Raw genomic sequence first — 21,411 nt, 5'->3', positions numbered from 1 at the left:
AGGTACTGGTGTACATCCCAACCGTAAATTGACTACTTTAGGCCCGTATTCTGACGTCAGGTTTAACTTAGACCATGGTCTAACTCTGTGCTAAAGTTATAGAAGGCCAATAATGTCAAAATTATGTTTACATTGTATGCTTCTTATGTTTAATGTGCTCTTATTAATCTTTCCCAGACAGTTAAGAAAGATTTGTGAGTCAATGAGCTGATACATCTTAACCTTTACTGTTACAGATTTACGTTACAACTGGCTTTCCATTGTTAAACCACAACTTAAAACTAGAATTTAAATTAAGCCTGACTTCAGAATACTTGCCCTTAAGTTTATATTTATAAATGTAAAATTTACCAATCGGTTTCGCTTAACAATGGGTTAACGCTTACAGACGGCACGCAGTTGAAACTTCGACAGATTGACCCCCCCCCCCCATCTGACACCGTCTGACGTAAACATTAAAAAAGAACAATTTGTTGCATGGTCGTCAAATGTTAGTCTTTTATTCAAGACAATCAATTCACATCAGTTGTGTTTCCGACAAGACAGGTCTCATTTATCCGAACAGTCATTAATTATAACTTTCATCACGTTACATGGTCGAATCAGAAATTAAAAGGGCGTCATGCAATCATTACGATGCAAAGCTGTGTCATTCCTCATGACTCTGCAGGAAAAATGGAATGATATATTGCTTAGTAAAAGTTATTGTCTTGCCATCTATATAAACCTATGTCTTCTTACTCTCGTCCGGTGAAGGTTTTGATTCCTCTGTAGTTGTAATTTCTGTAGCGGAAGGTGTATTCTCGGATGCAGGTGTTTCTGTGGCGGAAGGTGTATTTTCGGGTGCTGGTGTTTCTGTGGCGGAAGGTGTATTCTCGGTTGCAGGTGTTTCTGTGGCGGAAGGTGTATTTTCGGGTGCTGGTGTTTCTGTGGCGGAAGGTGTATTCTCGGTTGCAGGTGTTTCCGTGGCGGAAGGTGTATTTTCGGGTGCTGGTGTTTCTGTGGCGGAAGGTGTATTCTCGGTTGCAGGTGTTTCTGTGGCGGAAGGTGTATTTTCGGGTGCAGGTGTTTCTGTGGCGGAAGGTGTATTCTCGATTGCAGGTGTTTCTGTTGACTTGAGGGCATCTTCAGAAGCAGCTGTTTCTTCAGTGTTAGCTGCGTCTTGGGTTACGGGATTTTCTTCAGGCTTTGAAACCTCTGTGGCGCATGGTGATTCTTCGTTGGTTTCTGGTTTATCATCGGATGCTGAAGGCTTGTCATCGGTGGTTTCCGGTTTGTCCTCGGTAGTTTCCTGTTTGTCTTCTGTTGTTTCTCTTTTTTCTTCGGTGGTTTCCGGTTTATCATCAGAAGCTGCTGACTTGTCCTCGGTATTTTCCGATTTGTCTTCGGTAGTTTCCGCTTTATCTTCGATAGTTTCTTGTTTGTCGTCACTGGCTGCTGGTTTAGCCTCAGCAGTTTCTTGTTTATCTTCAGTTGTTTCTGTTTTTTCTTCAGTAGCTTCTGGTTTAGCTTCTGTATTTTCTGGTTTAGCTTCAGCATTTTCTTGTTTAGCTTCGGTAGTTTCTGGATTACCATCGGTTGTTGGTTTATCATCAGTGGTAGCAGGTGTACTTTCAGTGGTTTCCGGTTTGTCTTCGCTAGATTGTGGTACATCTTCGGCAGATGCTGGCGTTTCTTCATTGGTTACTGGTTTGTCATCACAGCCTGTCAGTTTCTCTTCAGCTATCGTTGATGAATCAGCATCCGCTCTATCTTCAACAGCGGATGGTATCTCTCCTCCAGCACTAGGAGCATCTTCGGTAGTGGAATGTGCTTCTTTGGCACCATCTGTTTCATCTCCACCCGCAGGTGACGTTTCATCAACCCCTGAAGGTGCGTCATCTTTGACAGCAGGTGTCGGTTCATCTGACGTTTGCGTCTCTTCAGCATCTGCTGGTTTATCATCGGTGGTTGCTGGTTTTTCATCCACAGCTGCTGGTTTCTCGTCAGCTTCTGGAGACTTTTCTTCATTGGATGATGGCGTCTCTTCGGTGAACTCTGGCTTGTCATCAGTTACATTTTGTTTCTCTTCCTTGGCTGCTGGCTTTTCTTCTGTGGCCATTTGTTTCTCTTCATTCGTTGCCTTTGTCTCATCGGTAGATTCTTCCTTCTCTGTAGTTGCTGTCTTCTCGGCTGCAGCTTGCTCTTTTTCCCCAGTTGCCTCCGAGCCCGGTTTCTCTTCTGCTGATAATGGATTATCGTCAATGACTGCTTTCGGCTCTTCAGCGCCTGGTTTCACATCCGTAGTTTCTGGTTTCTTGTCCATGACTTCCTTCTTGTCATCAGTGGCTTCTGGTTTTTCTTCGGCAGCTTCTGGCTTCTCATCGACTGATGCAGGTTTTTCACCAACGGATGGTGATTTCTCCTCATTAACGACTGGTGTCTCTGTGGAGACTACTGGCTCTTCTGTTGCTGCAGTTTTCTCTTCAGAAGCAGCTGGTGTATCTCTGGTTGCTACAGTCGTTTCTTCAGCTGATGACTGTACTGTTTTCTCGTTGTCTTCACTCTCCTTTGCATCTTTATCCGTCGGAGCCACTTCTTTCGAAGCTTCTGCTTTTGTTTCTGTCGATGTCGGCTCCGATTTTATTTCCCCAGAGGGATATTTTTCGGATGTCCGTTCAGGTGCCTTTTCTTCGTTCTTTTCCTCTTGAGTTGTTTCATCTACTTTAGTTTCACGTTGCGGCGGTGGTGGTCTTTTGGTTTTTATGGGCGGAAGAGCTGATTTGGTTTCGAAATCAATTTTCTTTACCTCTTTCTGCTTCTTCTTGGTTGACTTTTGTTTTTTCTTGATCTCTTTGGGGTCTGACGATGAAGCTCTTTCCTTATCATCAGCCTTCTCCTTGTCCTTGGTCTTCGTGTCTTTCCTTGCTGGGTGGTACGCGGTTCCATTTGAGTTTTCTGGAGGTATGATGAGAGAATGAAGTGATACTATAAATAATTATGTCGTTCAACATGGCGAAAGTGTTGGCTTTTTTTCTTTATTCATTTATTTTCGTGCATTTGTTTTGTTTTGTTACTTTCTAAGTGATGAACGTCGTCTCACAACACTAATGAAACAATAAAACAAATAATCAAACACTAATTATTCCTAAAATTAAACATTCATTGCATGAATCAATCAGCAAAATTCATTGAATGGTGTTTCGTACATTTTATGATCTCTACGATAATTTGTATGAATATAATTAATATTTTCGTATTTATTTTATTACAGTTTACTGTTGAATTATTTTTATTTCTAAAACACTTACCGGAAATGACATCACTTTGACTGCTTCCACATCCCATGTCGCTCTATCTTCTCTTTTAATATCCAAAATATATTGTTCCCTTGAGATGGTTTCTTCAGTTTACTTTTCTTCTTCTTCTTCTTCTTCTTGTTGCTGATTTATCTCCTGTTAAAAAGATAGGAAGGAAACATAACATTTAAATGAACAGAACCTGTTTTCGGATCTGATGGGTAAATGAAATGAAAATTATTCTTCGGTATAATTGATTCAGATGCCATCCAAATAGTGTTAAAATATATCTGGCATCAGTATATTTTTGTGCATGTAGGCAGGACTTCTCGAGTGCTTCAAATGAAAGAATGAATGAAAGGGGGAAATAAAACGGTGAAAGTGTTGCGAAGTGTACACATCTGAGAGGATTAATAAACATATGATTGCATCGAGCCCGGTTAGCTCGGTCGGTAGAGCAAGGGACTCTTAATCCCAGGGTCGTGGGTTCAAGCCCCACATTGGGCGAACATTTTGTAATTTGGTATATGCAAAGCTTTCTGTTATCTTGACTAAAAATGAAATAAATAAAAGGAAAATTGCTGAAGTTTTATGAAATAAACCAACATGCCTACTTTTCTAAAAAGCTATTTTGCTATTCCACAAAGTGTTTTGTTTAAAATCAAGTACAAAAAAAATACTGGCTTACTGATTATAGAAACAAAAAAAATACACAGTGAATATCGGAGAAATACAGAAAAGGGATATTTTAAAAGTTTTGTAGCAGTCATGGCAGTTGAACGAAAATAAAATGATGAGGAAAGGGAGAAACGAAGATTAAGAAAGGTAATGATGAATAGTAAAGAAAAAGATTTTAAAAAAAGATTTAAGGAAAAAACGAAAAGAAATGGAAGACAAATAGAGATATAATTAAAAGAAGGGAGGAAAAAGAATCCCCAAAAACAAAATATGAAAAGAGGGAAAAGAAATAAGGAAGGAAATGACAGAGGGCAGAGAAAGCAAGAAAAACTGGAAGAATTGAAGATATTTTTCAAAGTTGTAAGATAACATATTGACCAACTAGCCCGGTTAGCTCAGTCGGTAGAGCATGGGACTCTTAATCCCAGGGTCGTGGGTTCGAGCCCCACATTGGGCGAACATTTTGCAATTTGGATTAATTATGATTGACTATACCTTCTTAGAGTTTCTGCAATGTAGAATTAAAGTAGACAGACATTAAGTTTTTGGCTAATGTCGGTATAAATTAGCGGGAAATGGTATGTCGGTGCGTATCGAATACAATTCTTTAAAACACAGTTAGTTTCTTCAAATTAAGGACCCTAAATCTTTGTGATTTCAGGAAGTACAGATGGTTGCGAAGCTACGGTGACGTCACGGGATGCAGACAATTTGAATAGAAATCATCATTAAGAAATCTTAAAATTAACTTTAGGCCCCTTTATATGTATGTATATATTACTAAAGATCGATTTAAATGAATTACAATGAGTAAAATTAATTTAAAAAAGTAGTAGAGGAAGAAGAAGAAGAAAGAGACTAAGAAGGAGAAGAAGAAGGAAAAGGAGGAGTACATCAGACTCAGACTATGTAAGAGAAAAAGGTATATAGGCCTCTGTTGATGAAGACGACGAAGAAAAGGAAGAACAAAAATGTAATAGAAGACAGAGAAAGCAGAAGCAGGAAATTAGCTAAAAGAAATGAAAAAAAAACAGGGGCCGCGGAATCGGGGGGCCGGGCTTCAGCTCCTCCCCCACTTTTTTCCAAAACCATGTACAAAAACGTTAAAATGACCATTATGATTGCAATTTTTTGCCTGGTCAGCCCCTGTGTAATAGTATGACAAAGAAGAGAACAAGATGATGGTGAGAAGGAATTAGAATGATAATTAAAATAAAAAGATGTGAGGAGAAATAACACGGAATGAAAGCAAGGAAAAGAATAAGTAGAAGAAATAAGAACAAAGAATTCCAGAAGAAACGACAGAAATTGAAGATCTTGAATGTCAAGGTAAATGTTTCTATCGACTTTCTTATGACAAATACAAACGGGGTTACAAACAAGAGAACTTTTCTCCTCAACTCTTCTCAACTGTTTATCAATGAAAAAAAAAACAGCTTGTAGTCTGTGCAGAAGTTCTTAATTGACAAAAAATGCAATAAATAGTAATACAAGTTATAAACTTACCTTAACCTTAGTCCTGGTATAATGATTTAGATTAAAAGTAGATGATAATCAATGTATACTTCCAACTGGTACTGTACGTGAAAGAGCTACGAGTATAAGGAGAGTATCGTATTCAGATGATGATGTTTGGAATGATTGTTTGCCTTCGTATCAATGGACACTTGACCAAGGCAACACCTTGACCAAACGATATGTTATAGAGGTATCCAAGAGTGACCGATACATGAATATGGTCGGAGAAGAATAGACCTCCATTGATTAGACCAAAATCTTTAACGCGTCAGATACATTACATGGATTAGTCTTAGCCGCAGAGAATGATTCTTACACGAATTGCTAAACTTACTAAAAAGTATATACATATATTTTGATGCACTCATTAAGAATGTCACCAACAGTTGTTTTCGACTTCTTTTTTCCTCTGATGATTAATTAATTTGCTATCTGTTTTAAGAAAATGATATACATGCAGTGGCGGTGAAGGGGGGGGGGCAGCGGCAAGGGGAGCATTAATTGCCCCTCAGGAATTTTGAGGGTTGAAAGAATATATAGTTAATGATGTCATAAGCAGACTGCTTAAGCTGTAAATTGCTCCAAAATAGCATTTTCACTCTTTAAATTTTGAAAAAATTTCTCATCCATTTACTGTTAGCTCCTGCAGGTCATTATATAAAATTCAAATTTCGCTCGCGCACTTTGGGCTCGCAGAGTGGCTGTTGACTGAGATAAAAAAAAAATTATCTAATTAGTTGGATATCAACGAGCTCAAAAATCCAGTGTTCAAGTCATGCTTTTTTTGCGATTTAGAGTATTGGGGGGGGGGTACATATAGGTCTACCAAATAAGCACTAAAATAACTGAGAGTGACATGGTCCAAGATTTAAGTATTACCACACGGACCGCATAATATTCCAGTTTTTCTACAAATTCATAAATCTTTTTCATATAATATATCCCTATTCATCTGAATTAAGAGAACTGCAAATAAATGATTGTATCTTTCACATGCATGGGCAATGGGCATCACGAAAACTGTGAAAAGATAAATGGGCGAAGAGCAGAAATAATGAAATATCGTGTAAACATTGTCTTGTCTAACATAGTTCGGCCATTATTTGCAAACTTGGTCATGTAAGACAAAAGGGACAAGTCCCCCAGTGTTCGTATATCAAAAGAAAATCAATAAGATGTCCTCGTGTGGTTAAATCACAAAGGAATACAATCATTGATTGAGTATTGATTTGTTGGCTACACACATCTACTGGACGGTGCGCTGGTATCAACAGTTTCAAAGCCATGAACTTATCCTGACTTGTATAACTAGCCTCCGGGTACAAATTAAATCAACCACATTTTTGGTGGAGGGGGGGGGGGGGCTGTTTATGGAACATTGATCAGAAGCAGAAATAAAGAAGATAAATAATAATTTACTAATGGAGATTGGAGAATGAGCATGTTATAGTCGTAACTTGGAGCTAGAATCTAAATATGTATTTTATTTGAGGCGGGAGCAAAAATATCATCACCACCATGCACTGATATAGGCATGTATTCTGTTTTATCATTGATTGATACTTGCCACGATTTGCATTCGTTTCAAGCATGAACCCCATCTTAATTGATGTTTCAAACTCTTGTTGCATTCAATGTGGGAAAAATCAAATCTATGCCACGTGCTAAATATATAATCCGTTTCTCCAATGTATACAAAAATAGATCAAAATATATCACAAATTTCCCTGATACAGTGGTTTTAGTGAAAGAGTTTCTTTTACCAATTTTTATGACTTTTCAGGCTTTGGATATATTCCAGTGGCAGAGCCAAAACTTTAATGGGGGGGGGGGGGGGGGAGGAAGGGGGGCAAAACGACCTAAGGAAGTCACTATTTTCGAAAATAGAATTATAGGGGTAAAACCGAGTCCGATTATTATATTCTTCTTATCTTCTTTCTGCCCATGCCCTTTCTCTTTTTTTTTTCTCCCTTATGATTTCTTTCCCTAAAACATCACAGAGGAAGGCCACCCCTTGTCCCCTTCTGTCTGAAGTGACATAAGCTTTGGTCTTTATTAAAGGTCAAGTCCACCCCAGCAAAATGTTGATTTGAATAAATAGAGAAAAATCAAACTAGCATAACACTGAAAATTTCATCAAAATTTGATGTAAAATAAGAAAGTTATCGCATTTTAAAGTTTCGTTTATTTTTCACAAAACAGTGATATGTGCAACTCAGTGACATGCAGATGAGTTAGTCGATGATGTCCATCACTCACTATTTATTTTGTTTTTTATTGTTTGAATTATACAATATTTACAGATTTGACCACAAGGACCGACTTGACTGAACCATATTATAGTATTAAACAATGCTAATTCCACATGTATAGAGAGGAATTAATCACTGCTTCACTTGACAATAAGGAGAAAATTTGAATATCTAATATTTCATATAATAAAATACAAAAGATATAGTGAGTGGATGACGTCATCAGTCTCCTCATTTGCATACCGACCAGGATGTGCATGTAACTGTTTTGTGAAATTAAGCGAATCTTCAAAATGTCATAACTTTCTTGTTTTACATCCGATTTTGATGAAACTTTCAGTGTTACTTTTATTGGATTTTTCTCTTTATATTCAAATAATTTGTTTGTTGGGGTGGACTTGTCCCATATTACTTTGAATAATACAATTCAAAATCAATTATAGATGTGAGTCACACAGAATGGAAAGAATAATAATCACTTCATCCACCCTTCTCTGCAAAGAGACCTTCATATTACTATGCCAACAAGTCCCATCAAGTACGTCCGGTTACCAGCCCCCCCCCCCCTGTATTCTGATCTAAATCTCTCATCCAATGCTTATACACCACTCATCATTGATCAACATTCATTTTCATCTACCACAACACAATAGCAATTAATCAATAAACAACATGTTACACAATCATGATTGCAAACATTCACTCATTAACCAATTCTCTGTTATCCACAATATGACGGGCCTCATAATATCTGAAAAAAGGGTTGTAAAACTGTTCCGTGGTGTTTCATGACGATGTTTTAAACTCTAACAGCTTTATAAATGATTGGCAACCCATTTCTTGTGCTACATGTAAATTATAGATCTTCTCTGTTTAAAAATAATCGGAGTTTATTTCTGCTGAATTTTTTTTTTCACCCAAAAAATTTTGACATTCATATACTTTTTAACAAGGATAATTTTATTTTCATCAAATCAGACTTCGGCTGATGAGAATTCAAAAGATGAGAATTCAAAAGATAAGAATCACCGATCATTCATAAAGCCATGCATAACTTATGAACACCATTGTAAAACACCATCAAGGCAAATGTTTGTTTTACATATCTTTATGACCCATGGTCAATCACAAATGATATCAAACTTAGAAACACTTCTTTCTCGACACAAGAAATATTCCTCACAGGCACTTTACAAAAATCATAATTGTTTAAAAAACACCACTTTTTATTTTCATAATGGGAGACAGGTGATCTCTACCAGGATCTTTACCTTTTACACATTTTTTTTTCAAATCCAAACTCTCCGTTACATATCTGTACAACGTACTTCCCTGGCCCTTATGCTGAAATCTGGTTTAATTTTTGAAATGGTACAAGTTCATATTAAATTTACGGAAAGTAGTAAATTCCAATTTTTTTTTATTTGCATTGGGCATTTGTCTTGTTCTTTCCTCATATTTTTACTGGGAAAATATTTTTGTTATTCCCAGTTTGGAATGAATACAATACAAAATGCGCAAACAATCTGAATCACTGCTGTCAGAGATTTTTTATTACATTTGGCTATCTATAGTTTAACCACAACTTAAGACCAGTGTCTGAATCAAATCCCAGTTCATTATACAAGCCTTTATTCCCAGAGCAGAAAAATATATATTTCTATGATGAACTGATCTGAATGTAGGGTATCAATCCCGAGTTTACTAACTTCAGGAAGGTCAATTATACAAATAAATCAAAGGTCACTTAAAAAACCTTGAATTATTTTCACTGAACTTTGCAGAAATAAAAAGTCACCCTGAGCTTTTCTTTGACGTTTGGTTCTGGGAAAAGTATTTTTTACTTTTAAAAATTTAATCATTCCTGAAATTCTATGACTCATATAAACCCTCAATTTGTCATCGTAAAAAAAAAATAAAAAATCCCAAGCTTTTCTATATATGTTATTTTCTCAGGATGACACATATTGCATTCAAACATAAATTTGAGTTAAAACATAAATGAGAATTTCAGTTTGTATACATGTGTATTATTTTTCATTATTACACACTACATGCAACAGAGCAAGACACTTTGTATACACATCATATATAAAGTGAAACATCAATGCGAATGAAGAAACAAAACAAAACTTGCCTCTACAAATTAATGCATTGCACTGACATTAAAGTTTGTCTAAAGATTTGGTAAAGAAGTGTGAATGAGAGTGTCATATAACTTGCCAATAATAAAAAAGTGTAGCAGTTTTTCTGTCAGAATTTAGATTTGGCATTTTCTCATCCGCCACCTTTCGAATGTGACATCTAGATCCCTTTTTCAGCAACATTTTTGTTTTTATTTAAAATAATAATTTGAGCACTTACTTTAACAAATTTAGTAATTGGATACTAGAAAGCTACTTACAAAGATTATATCATGAAATTTTCTAGCCAGTTCATGCTTGACCAGGGGTTTTTACTATGATATATACTATGCATTCATTTTATTTTGATTAGGAACCCACTTGATCAATAAAGAAATACATGATCTAGTACCTCTTTTTTTTTTTACATCATTGTCTGCATTCCTCTAAATGATCATTTTGTTAAATGAATAATGCATTTTATTGATATTTATTTAAATTGCTTATATTACAACCATTGTATTACTGTTTGTTACGTTCTTATTAACCTTTGTATATGTCATGTTGTTTATTCATTTTTTATGTGAATGCAGAAATAAAATAGAATGAAATAAAATCAACCCAATCAAATTTTAAAAATGGCTCAAAAATGTGACTGCATGTGCAAATCTAATGCAAATTCTGTTTCTGGTCCACATTTAAAAAAAAAATCTTTATTTTTATTATTTTTACCATTTGAAAAGCAATTCATTTCAAATCATTTATGATTGATATCATGCCTCCGATGACTTCCATTGGAAAAGAAACAAGGTGAGACAAAAAGTTGTTGAAGAAAATTTGTTAAAGGTACGCATTGAGTCAGAACAAATAATAAACCAGAAATTATTTTGCCATTAAATTGGGGTTGACAAAAGCATGAAAACTAGAATGAAATATTTCATGAGTTAAGGATTATAAAAGACCTGAGTTTGTTTAATGCAAATGCCAGTAGCTGCCCCATATGACTCAGTTTACTCAATATATAATACATGATACATACAAGAACGATAATACACCAACCTGGTGGACTGCACTTTAATGGATGATGATGATGATTTTGGCATTATTTATATTTTGAGCACTCTCACAATAACCAACAACTTTCCGCTAGAAATTTTTGTCTATGCAAAGTGAATTTCATATTTCATGATACATAAAACCTTTTATACCCTATATAATGCTTTAACTGAGGTTGTTGCACAAATTAAACCCCTAAAAATAAGATTTTTAGCAGGAAAACTATTTGAAAAAATAATCAAGATTTAACCCTAAAAAGACTGGGGGGGGGGGGGGGCTGATTCAGCCCCCCCTCCACATTTTTCGTGATAAATCCGCCGCGCAATTTTTTTTTACCGCGTCGCTTACTGAGTTATTACATTCAAGTCTCGCGCAACTTTTGAGACCAAATTTGCGACCCCAGGGTATGCGGTTCCGAAATTACGCAACATTTCATAACTGCATGCAGACCAAAAATTGCACAAAACGTGAATTTGTGTACAAATCCAATGCAAATAGAGTTTTTAGCAAAAATTCATAAATGTATCATTATATTTCGTTTTACTGATTGAAATCAATTAATTCCATCTTATCTATGCTCCAAATAAAGTCCCCGACAATTTCCATTGAAAAAGCAATAAAAAACAAAGAAATACATAACAAATTTAGAAAACAATACATAAGAAAATAAATGTGATTTTGAATTTTTTTTGGACATTTGATCATATTCATATAAAGTGTCTGTATACCAAAAATTAGCATTTTAGGGGCATTATTTAGTTAATTAAAATCAAAGCAAAATTTTGATTTTACACATAAATTAGCATTTATTAGCCATGAGATTTTTCGCAGAATTCGATCTAGTAGTTTGTAGATCATGCCATGGGGAACGCAGGTGCCAAGTTTCGTCGCGATCGACGGCCGAGATCATAAGGGGGGCTGAATCAGCCCCCCCCCCAGTTTTCTTAGGCATCGAAATAGCCCAGTCTATTTAGGGTTAAAACTTTATATCTACAGTCCATATCATTTGGAAAAAAATTCTCATTATGATATGACTCTATTGTAAAAATACATATAATTAGCTTTTACTGTTTCAACACATTTCATATACAGTAGTTAACTTAAAGAGGCATTGATCAATAAATTAGATTAAAAAAGGTAGACTATGACTAAGGCCATGAAATCTTCTTGATCTTCGGCTTAGGAGGGGTTACTTCAGAAGTCTCCATTGGTTTCTGGAAGAAAAAAAATGTATTCATAGCATGATTTCCACTTTGTCAGAAGAACAAACAAATAAAAAACAAGTGGAAGGCCTCTGGCAGTCTTGCCTCCATTAAACATTTCAATATAGCAGTGCTGACTTAGAAAACAGCTATTGAATAATTATTCACATATGATAATAAAATACCATGTCCATTGACCCCACATACATGTAACCTTTGATCATAATCATGTGACCTAAAACGTGCGCAAAACATACTTGATAGCCCTTACATGTAGATCCATAAACTTTTAAAGTTAAGATGACAATTCCCCAAATACCCTCAACATTATCAAAGTTTGTTGACCCTAAATGGCCTTTGTTCTTGGTCATGTGACCTGACATTTGCACAGGATGTTCAGGGATACTTAATTGCTCTTAAAGTTTCAGGAACTAGATTCATATACTGTACATGTAATTTCAAAATAATAACAATTTCACATATTCCCCCAACATGGTCAAAGTTCATTGACCCTAAGTGACCTTTGAACTTGGTCATGTGACCAGAAACCCATGCAGGATCTTCAGTGATACACTATTACCCTTATGTCCAGGTTTCATGAACTAGGTTCATATACTTTCTAAGTTATGATAACATTTCAAAACTTAACCTTGGCTAAGATTTCAATGTTGACGACGCCGCCACCGCTGTTGGAAAAGTGGCACCTATTGTCTCGCTCTGCTATGCAGGTGAGAAAAAATCAATGGGCTGACATTTGTCAGAGTAATTTGCATTGAAAGAATTAAAAAAATTCCTGCTGGAAATTTGAGTAAAACTGCAGCACAAGTAAATTTCTGTTTTTAATGGATCTCTGCTGGAGAATCAGCTCAGCCTAAATATTTAGGAAAAAAGCATAACATAATAGTCAGTCTCTATTAAACAGATTTACCCTTCCTTCTTTACTTTACATGAAAATATAAACCAGAACCATATTTCTTACCTCTCCATTCTCAACGACTGAAGGTCTTTTAAGAGAAACATGTCCATGAGTTCCTGTATCTCCTGATTTTGGAAGAGTCTCATTCGATTTTGCAGCAGCAGAGGAATTAAAAACTTTGAGTTTGGTTGATTTGGGAGTGGTGGAAGAAGATGGAGGACTGATGACTAACTTTCTGACTCCTGACGTAGGACTACCGGAGGATGGTGATGTTTTATCAGAAGTCTTCCCAGGGGTGAGTTTGACGATAGATTTAGTCTTATTGATAGCAATTGGTGGAGGTTTTAGACGGCTTGTACTGCCTGCAGTTAAAGGTAGGTCGATGGACATGAGTAGCCCTCCTGCTTGTGATCTGTAATGTAAATAACAAATAAACAAATGTATTGGTATAATGTACTAAATTGAAGTAAATAACTGGTGCATGGTGTGACAAAATACAATTTTTAAACATTGAAATTTTGGTGAATAGGCGATACAAGTATAGCACACTATTGTAACCAATATATGTTTCAATGCGTTTCAACCAAGAAAAAAACAAATGCTACATGTATAAAATACAGACTTTTTTTTCATTACCGATATTCAAATCCAAATCATCACAGTCACAACCAGTATAATGTGGCAGCGAACCTTCATGTCACAGGAACATGTTGTTTGCATCTTGAATCAATGGTTGACATGACAATCTGAAAGATGTGACTAATAATTATACTTGCTTATATAGCGCTTAATACTTACTTTGTCAGAAGTCTCTAAGCCCTCTACAGTATATGCAGCATAATTACCCTGGCTTTAGCAGTGCAGCTGTTACGCGTGCTGCGTTTCAAGGAATAAATTCCTGCCAGGTACCCATTTACCTCACCTGGGTTGAGTGCAGCACATTGTGGATCAATTTCTTGCAGAAGGAAATTACGCCATGGTTGGGACTAGCCCTACTGTTAGTGCTCTTTTAGTGCTAACATAGTTTCTAGGCAGCTGGTACAGGTTTTTTTGTCCAAGCCTTCAATTGATCAAATATACACCAGTAATTCTGGCCTTCAATGAGACATTGCAGGAACCATTGGGTTTTAAAACCCAATATATGTACATCTTAAAATCAAGTAGAAGTCCTTTGATAAAATCCAAACCCATTACAACTCAGAAAAAAAATTTAAGAAGTAATTTTGGTTGAAACATATTTTTTTTCAACATCTGAACTTCTCTTCCTGGAATTTCTTGGAGTTCTAGAAAAAAAAACAATGGGTCTAATCAGACCCTTAAATGGTTGTAAATAAAGAGACATAACTTGATACAAATGTCTGTTTACCTCTTCTGCTGTTTTGAGCTATCCATTGAAGAGCTTTTCTCTGACTCTGATTTGGAGCGAATTCTTCTCACATTGAGCTTCTTGATGACCTTGGCTGTGATCTGACCTCTTCTATTTGACCTTGGTTGTCTCTGCGGTTGTGGGGTGACCGTACGCAAGAAAATTTGGACAAGGACATCTTTGTCTTCTCTCTGCTCCCCATCTAGCTTGATGTGCCTCTGAAATATCACAAATATAGTGGAGTAAAGAAAATTAATGAACTTCAATACACAAAGACAATAGAGTTGTTGTACTCACAAATATCAAAGGAGAATGAAAACCTGTGGACCAAAATCAGAGAAGAAAATAAATGAAATGAGTAATGAGCATTAAAAATGACCATTTTGATAAGCTATGAAGATAATCACATTGGCAATGCGAACAAGATTGCTGTTGACCAACAGATCTATCCTATCCTTTTTTTTTCTTTTTTTTTGGAAATATAAAATGTATGTAACTGTATGATAGACCATCAGAGAAAAAAAATAATGCAGACATTCTGGGCTTGTACACGGTACAAGTAATCTCATGTGTTATTATTATGTGTCTTACATGGTTAAATGAAATATGCTATCAAGGCATTCTGGTACGGAAGTCTCGATAGCCTCTATCAAGACTAATTGGCAATTTAGTTTCACTCTTTGCATGCTGAATTAAATTTGGGGGTATAATAATGACAATTATTTCCATGTTATTTTCTTTAATTCAAGATTTCCTCATTGTACAATTGATGCTTTTCATTATCATACAGATGTCAACAAGGAAGTATTGCCTTTTATTGCTTATCTAAATTGAAGGTAGGGGAGAAAACTAATTTTTACGATTGTTGAATTTAGTTGTACGAATGTGCAAGAAGGCAACATCAGGGTGCAAGGGGTTAAAAAAAGTTTTAATGACTTAATTTCTGGAGGATATAAAATAAAGCATTATAAGTTCTTTCACCATTATAGAATGGTGATATGATAAGCGTAGAATGAACTACACCAATCATTGGAAGCGGAAGCACCAAATGGGGGGAGGGGGCGGAAAAATATTTTCACCCACATTTTTTCCGATTGGGTGCAAAAATCTGACTTGAAAAATAGAAGGGGTAATCTGTACTTACATCATGTATTGTAAGTCTGAAGGTTTATCAAAACAAGCCCTTCATTTAGCTTTAGATTATAAACATGATGATGATTGCGAGAATCAGAAGCAGATTTTTAAATATTTTCTTTTAATATACCTAAAAAGGAAACATCCTACAGAATTTTTGCAATTATGAAAATGATAGGTACCTTCCAAAATAAATGTTGCAGGCAAAATGCACAAGCTGAATTTATATATAATAAAAATACAAATTCCAATCTGAAACACGTTTTTAAGTTAGAGAATAAACTAGTGATAGATGTAGGTATATCTTCACGAGTGCAAGGCATGAGATGAAATTTATACTTCCCCGCTAAGGAATGTACCTAAAGCATGCTTTAACATTGTGAAGAATTTCATTAATTTAATACATGTAATGGCATGCAAGCACAAGGCACAAAAAGATTTGGGGCAATTTATAAATACCTAAATGGGATATTGCTGTCACACTTCATATCCCACTTTCTGTAAAAATATAGTCGCAGGTAGCGCAAGCTGATTTTTTCATTCAACACTTCTATGTAAGCATGAACAGAATGCATACTGCTCTCAAACAGAAGTTACTTCATAAGAATGACAAGTGGAATGCCTCTGGCCGTCTCACCTGCATCACGCGGTTCAATATAGCAGCAGTGCTGACTTTGAATACTACTCTAACTCGCACAAGATGTTCAGTGATACATGGTTACTCTTATGTCCACTTTTTATGAACTAGACCAATAAACTTACAGAGATATGTTGGTTATTCACCAAAAAAAACCCAACATGGCCAAAGTTCATTGACCTTACATGACCTTTGACCTTGATCATGTGACCTGAAACTCGAACAGGATGTTCAGTGATACTTGATTACTCTTATGTACAAGTTTCATGAATCATAAACTTTCAAAGTTATGATGGTAATTCAACAGATACACCCAATTCGGCCAAAGTTCATTGACCTTTGACCTTGGTCATGTGACCTGAAACGTGCACAGGATGTTCAGTGATACTTGATTACTGTAATGTCCAAGTTTAATGAACTAGACCAATAAACTTTCAAAGTTATGATGGTAATTCAACAGATACCCCCGATTCAGCCAAAGTTCATTGACCCTAAATCACCTTTGACCTTAATCATGAGACCTGAAACTTGCACAAAATTTTCAGTGATGCTTGATTACTATTATGTCCAAGTTTCATGAATCAGATCCATAAACTTTCAAAGTTATGATGGGAATTCAACAGACATCCCCAATTCGGCCAAAGTTCATTGACCCTAAATGACCTTTGACCTTGGTCATGTGACGTGAAACTCATGCAGGATGTTCAGTGATACTTGATTAACTTTATGTCCAAGTTTCATGAACTAGGTCCATATATTTTCTAAGTTATGATGACATTTCAAAAACTTAACCACAGGTTAAGATTTCGATGTTGATTCCTCCAACATGGTCTAAGTTCATTGACCCTAAATGACCTTTGACCTTGGTCATGTGACATGAAACTCTAATAGGATGTTCAGTAATACTTGATTAACCTTATGGCCACGTTTTATTAACTAGGTCCATATACTTTCTAAGTTATGACGTCATTTCAAAAACTTAACCTCAGGTTAAGATTTGATGTTGACGCCGCCGCCGTCAGAAAAGCGGCGCCTATAGTCTCACTCTGCTTCACTTTGCTTCGTGAGACAAAAACTACAATTTCAAGAAAAATATGTGCTTATAATAAAACATTAAAACGGGACATTCACGACTCCATGCTATATTCTCTTTAAAGTTCAATGCGAAGCACAAACGTATATATTTATTTCATAGTGCACTCCACTGTATCATTCATAACCTTGTTCATGGAATGAATCACTCACACGTATTGCGAGGTTAGTATTGGTATACTAAGAGAATTGATGAGTCTTACTCTGCTATGCAGGTGAGACAAAAAAATATAAAAACAAGTCACACACTCACACTCACAGGCCATATAACATACATTTCAGTAGATGGGACTGAACAAAAAATCTAATAACAAAATGAATCACAAATCGCTGGTTAAATGTTAATTATTTGATTCTCTTAGAGACTCGCACAAGATGTTCAGTGATACATGGATACTCTTATGTCCACTTTTTATGAGCTAGACCAATAAACTTACAGAGATATGATGGTTATTCACCAAAAACCCCATCATGGCCAAAGTTCATTGACCTTACATGACCTTTGACCTTGATCATGTGACCTGAAACTCGAACAGGATGTTCAGTGATACTTGATTACTCTTATGTAAAAGTTTCATGAATCAGATCCATAAACTTTCAAAGTTATGATGGTAATTCAATAGATACACCCAATTCGGCCAAAGTTCATTGACCTTTGACCTTGGTCATGTGACCTGAAACGTGCACAGGATGTTCAGTGATACTTGATTACTGTAATGTCCAAGTTTAATGAACTAGACCAATAAACTTTCAAAGTTATGATGGTAATTCAACAGATACCCCCGATTCGGCCAAAGTTCATTGACCCTAAATGACCTTTAACCTTAATCATGAGACCTGAAACTTGCACAAAATTTTCAGTGATGCTTGATTACTATTATGTCCAAGTTTCATGAATCAGATCCATAAACTTTCAAAGTTATGATGGGAATTCAACAGACATCCCCAATTCGGCCAAAGTTCATTGACCCTAAATGACCTTTGACCTTGGTCATGTGACATGAAACTCATGCAGGATGTTCAGTGATACTTGATTAACCTTATGTCCAAGTTTCATGAACTAGGTCCATATATTTTCTAAGTTATGATGACATTTCAAAAACTTAACCACAGGTTAAGATTTCGATGTTGATTCCTCCAACATGGTCTAAGTTCATTGACCCTAAATGACCTTTGACCTTGGTCATGTGACATGAAACTCTAATAGGATGTTCAGTAATACTTGATTAACCTTATGGCCAAGTTTTATTAACTAGGTCCATATACTTTCTAAGTTATGACGTCATTTCAAAAACTTAACCTCAGGTTAAGATTTGATGTTGACGCCGCCGCCGTCAGAAAAGCGGCGCCTATAGTCTCACTTTGCTTCACTTTGCTTCGTGAGACAAAAACTACAATTTCAAGAAAAATATGTGCTTATATAAATAAAACATTAAAACGGGACATTCACGACTCCATGCTATATTCTCTTTAAAGTTCAATGCGAAGCACAAATGTATATATTTATTTCATAGTGCACTCCACTGTATCATTCATAACTTTGTTCATGGAATGAATCACTCACACGTATTGCGAGGTTAGTATTGGTATACTAAGAGAATTGATGAGTCTTACTCTGCTATGCAGGTACAGGCGAGACAAAAAAATCTCTTATCTCTTGCCATTTTCTATCTTGTAACTTCGTGCTCCCCCCTGTTTTTCTATCTTTTTGTCTATCTAATTTTTTATATACCTACTTTTTTCAACATATCCATTATTTTTCTGTAAATAGTTTTTAACCACATATGTATCCCTGTATTTTTTGTTTTTTTAGTATTATCAACCAGTTTAGCTAGAATCAAATAATGTATTGTTTCAATACTGAGGGACCGTATAACAAGCCTGGCTTCCAAAGGTCTCCTCGTCTTCCTCGTCTTTATATTACTTTCCTTTAATTATCGATGTTTGTTGCTTTTTAACGTTTTAGACATATGTGTTAGCATATTATTGTACAAGTATCTTGTTATATGTTACTTTTTCGAGGAGGATCAATAAAGTTCATTCATTCGTTCATTCATAAAAACAAGTCACACACTCACACTCACATGCCATATAACATACATTTCAGTAGATGGGACTGAACAAAAAATCTAATAACAAAATGCATCACAAATCGCTGGTTAAATGTTAATTATTTGATTCTCTTAGAGACAAAAAATAATCTGAATGATTATACCTGCTCTAATATGCTCACTAAAGTTTCCTTGGGGAGTAATTCTGGTTGAAGAAGATCCGTTTGTTGCGTTATCCCTTCCATTGGCATCGGATTGCTTCTCATTAGCAAACTGAACGTAGCACACAGTGAGAGTAACGTTATGCCTCAATCGTGGCTGTAAACTAACGCACTTTTTCAGTAATTGCCCGAAATTTCAGTTTTTATCTTGATTCATTGAACGCGCTGGGAATCTTCAAAACAGTGGAGGGATGACCCAGCCAGGGACGTGAGAGGGAGAAAAACCAAGGACAAACCCCTTGTTGTTATATCCTGTTCATATCATCAAGAAATTCTGAGTGTCCATCCGATGGGGGGGGGGGGAGGAGGGGGATCCTATATCATCCCTAAATACACCCTGTTATGATGAATCATATGACAAATATGGTCACGATGGTTGGAGTGATCAATATATCCCAAATATATAGACATGATGACCATGAATTTTTTATATTTATTATTTTTGTTATATAACCATCTGGCTGTTTCCATGGTAACAGTTGGATATTGAAAATTTATTTTATAATGCACTCTCCTGTGTCCAATTTCATAAAAGTTTAACATTGCCATCATATGGGGTAATTATCATGGCAGCAATGGTCAACACCCAATCAAAAGCAACGACTACCCCCCCCCCCCCTCCCTGGGAAAAATCCAGTACAATAAACACGTACATAAAACTCAAAAAGGAGACAAATTGTAATGTTGCATATCTAGCCTTTTATGACCAAGATATTTATTATCGTTAACAACAGAAGAGTTGACTATAAAGATTATATATTCTTGACAATGGTAGACATGTAAAAATCAAGTAGAATTCAAGTATAATCTATACAGCTCCTCTCTCTCTCTCTCTCTCTTTCTTTCTCTCTCACTCTATCTCTCTTTCTCTTTCTACCTCTCTCTTGCATTGTTACCATCACAGTTCTTGATATCTTATACAAATCTCATTTCATACAGACAATAATTGTTTGCTTAACAACATTAGCAAATAACAGTTCAAATGATGTAGTTTACATATATATTGCTCTATACTCTCTTTCCCACATGAAAATTACAATGGTTACGTATATGCCGTAAATTTACGCAAAAAGATGAAAACTGTTAAAGGGGAAGTTCAGTCTGACAAAAAGTTTATTGTAAAAATAGCAGAAAAAATAATTAAAAAATATTGCCGAAGGTTTGAGAAAAATTCATCAAATAATTAAAGTTATTAGAATTTCAATTATTTGATTTGTGACGTCATATGCGAGCAGCATTCCTACATAGCGAATGGTAAAAAAACAATAAAATGCCATTTTCTCAGAAAATTGAAAATAGTTTTCACTGTACCTTTTGTATATCAATAGACAAATCATTTCACATCCGATCATGAAAAGAAAACAAAATTAAGTCATCAGGAACCATACAAAATTTGAAATTCATACATTTTATATTACATAACACATGAGGCAGCTGCTCGTTTATGACGTCACAAATCCAAAATTTTGAACTCTAATAACTTTCTTACACTTTAACGGATTTTCCTCAAACCTTCACCAATATTTTTTACTATTTTTTCTGCTATTTTTACAATGAAGTTTTCTTCAGGGTGAACTTCCCCTTTAAGATGTACATGAAATACAAAAGAAATGAAATTACTGAGTTTATAGAGATCAAAATGTTTGGGAATTAAGTGTGGTGTCATAAATGCTTAATCAAGTTCGTTTTTTAATTGAACCTGTAAAACAAAATATACATTATTTGAATACTGGAAGATTGTGTGAGCAAGATATATGCATCATAAAAATCTTCTGGCCTGCATTCTGAACTTTGGTTCAACTTAGACCATAGTCTATATCTGTGCTAAAATTATGCCAAGCCAAGCAGGTCAAAAAATTTTCACCTAGTATGCGTCTTATGTTTAAT

General features: G+C 35.5%; 2 protein-coding genes and 1 non-coding gene across 3 annotated transcripts; 1 reads left to right on the top strand and 2 right to left on the bottom strand.

Annotated features, from left to right (window-relative positions):
- Nucleotides 1-676: 676 nt before the first annotated feature.
- On the bottom strand, nt 677-5,686 carry LOC121413254 (cell surface glycoprotein 1-like). Its single transcript, XM_041606009.1, has 3 exons — nt 5,463-5,686; nt 3,291-3,434; nt 677-2,937 (listed from the first exon to the last, which is right to left on the bottom strand). The coding sequence occupies exons 2-3, from the start codon at nt 3,325-3,327 to the stop codon at nt 728-730; spliced, it is 2,247 nt and encodes a 748-aa protein (XP_041461943.1). The 5' UTR covers nt 3,328-3,434; nt 5,463-5,686; the 3' UTR covers nt 677-727.
- On the top strand, nt 4,341-4,413 carry TRNAK-CUU. The gene has a single exon. It is a non-coding gene; the product is annotated as a tRNA-Lys (tRNA).
- A 6,004-nt stretch (nt 5,687-11,690) lies between the features above and the next one.
- LOC121412521 (ashwin-like) lies at nt 11,691-19,601 on the bottom strand. The gene is made up of 4 exons (XM_041605314.1): nt 19,468-19,601; nt 14,390-14,607; nt 13,087-13,435; nt 11,691-12,119 (listed from the first exon to the last, which is right to left on the bottom strand). The coding sequence occupies exons 1-4, from the start codon at nt 19,567-19,569 to the stop codon at nt 12,054-12,056; spliced, it is 735 nt and encodes a 244-aa protein (XP_041461248.1). The 5' UTR covers nt 19,570-19,601; the 3' UTR covers nt 11,691-12,053.
- Nucleotides 19,602-21,411: the final 1,810 nt, after the last annotated feature.

The sequence above is a fragment of the Lytechinus variegatus genome, chromosome 4 (assembly GCF_018143015.1).
Source record: "Lytechinus variegatus isolate NC3 chromosome 4, Lvar_3.0, whole genome shotgun sequence".
Classification (NCBI taxonomy): Eukaryota; Metazoa; Echinodermata; class Echinoidea; order Temnopleuroida; family Toxopneustidae; genus Lytechinus; species Lytechinus variegatus.
This window is presented reverse-complemented; position numbering and strand designations above follow the sequence as displayed.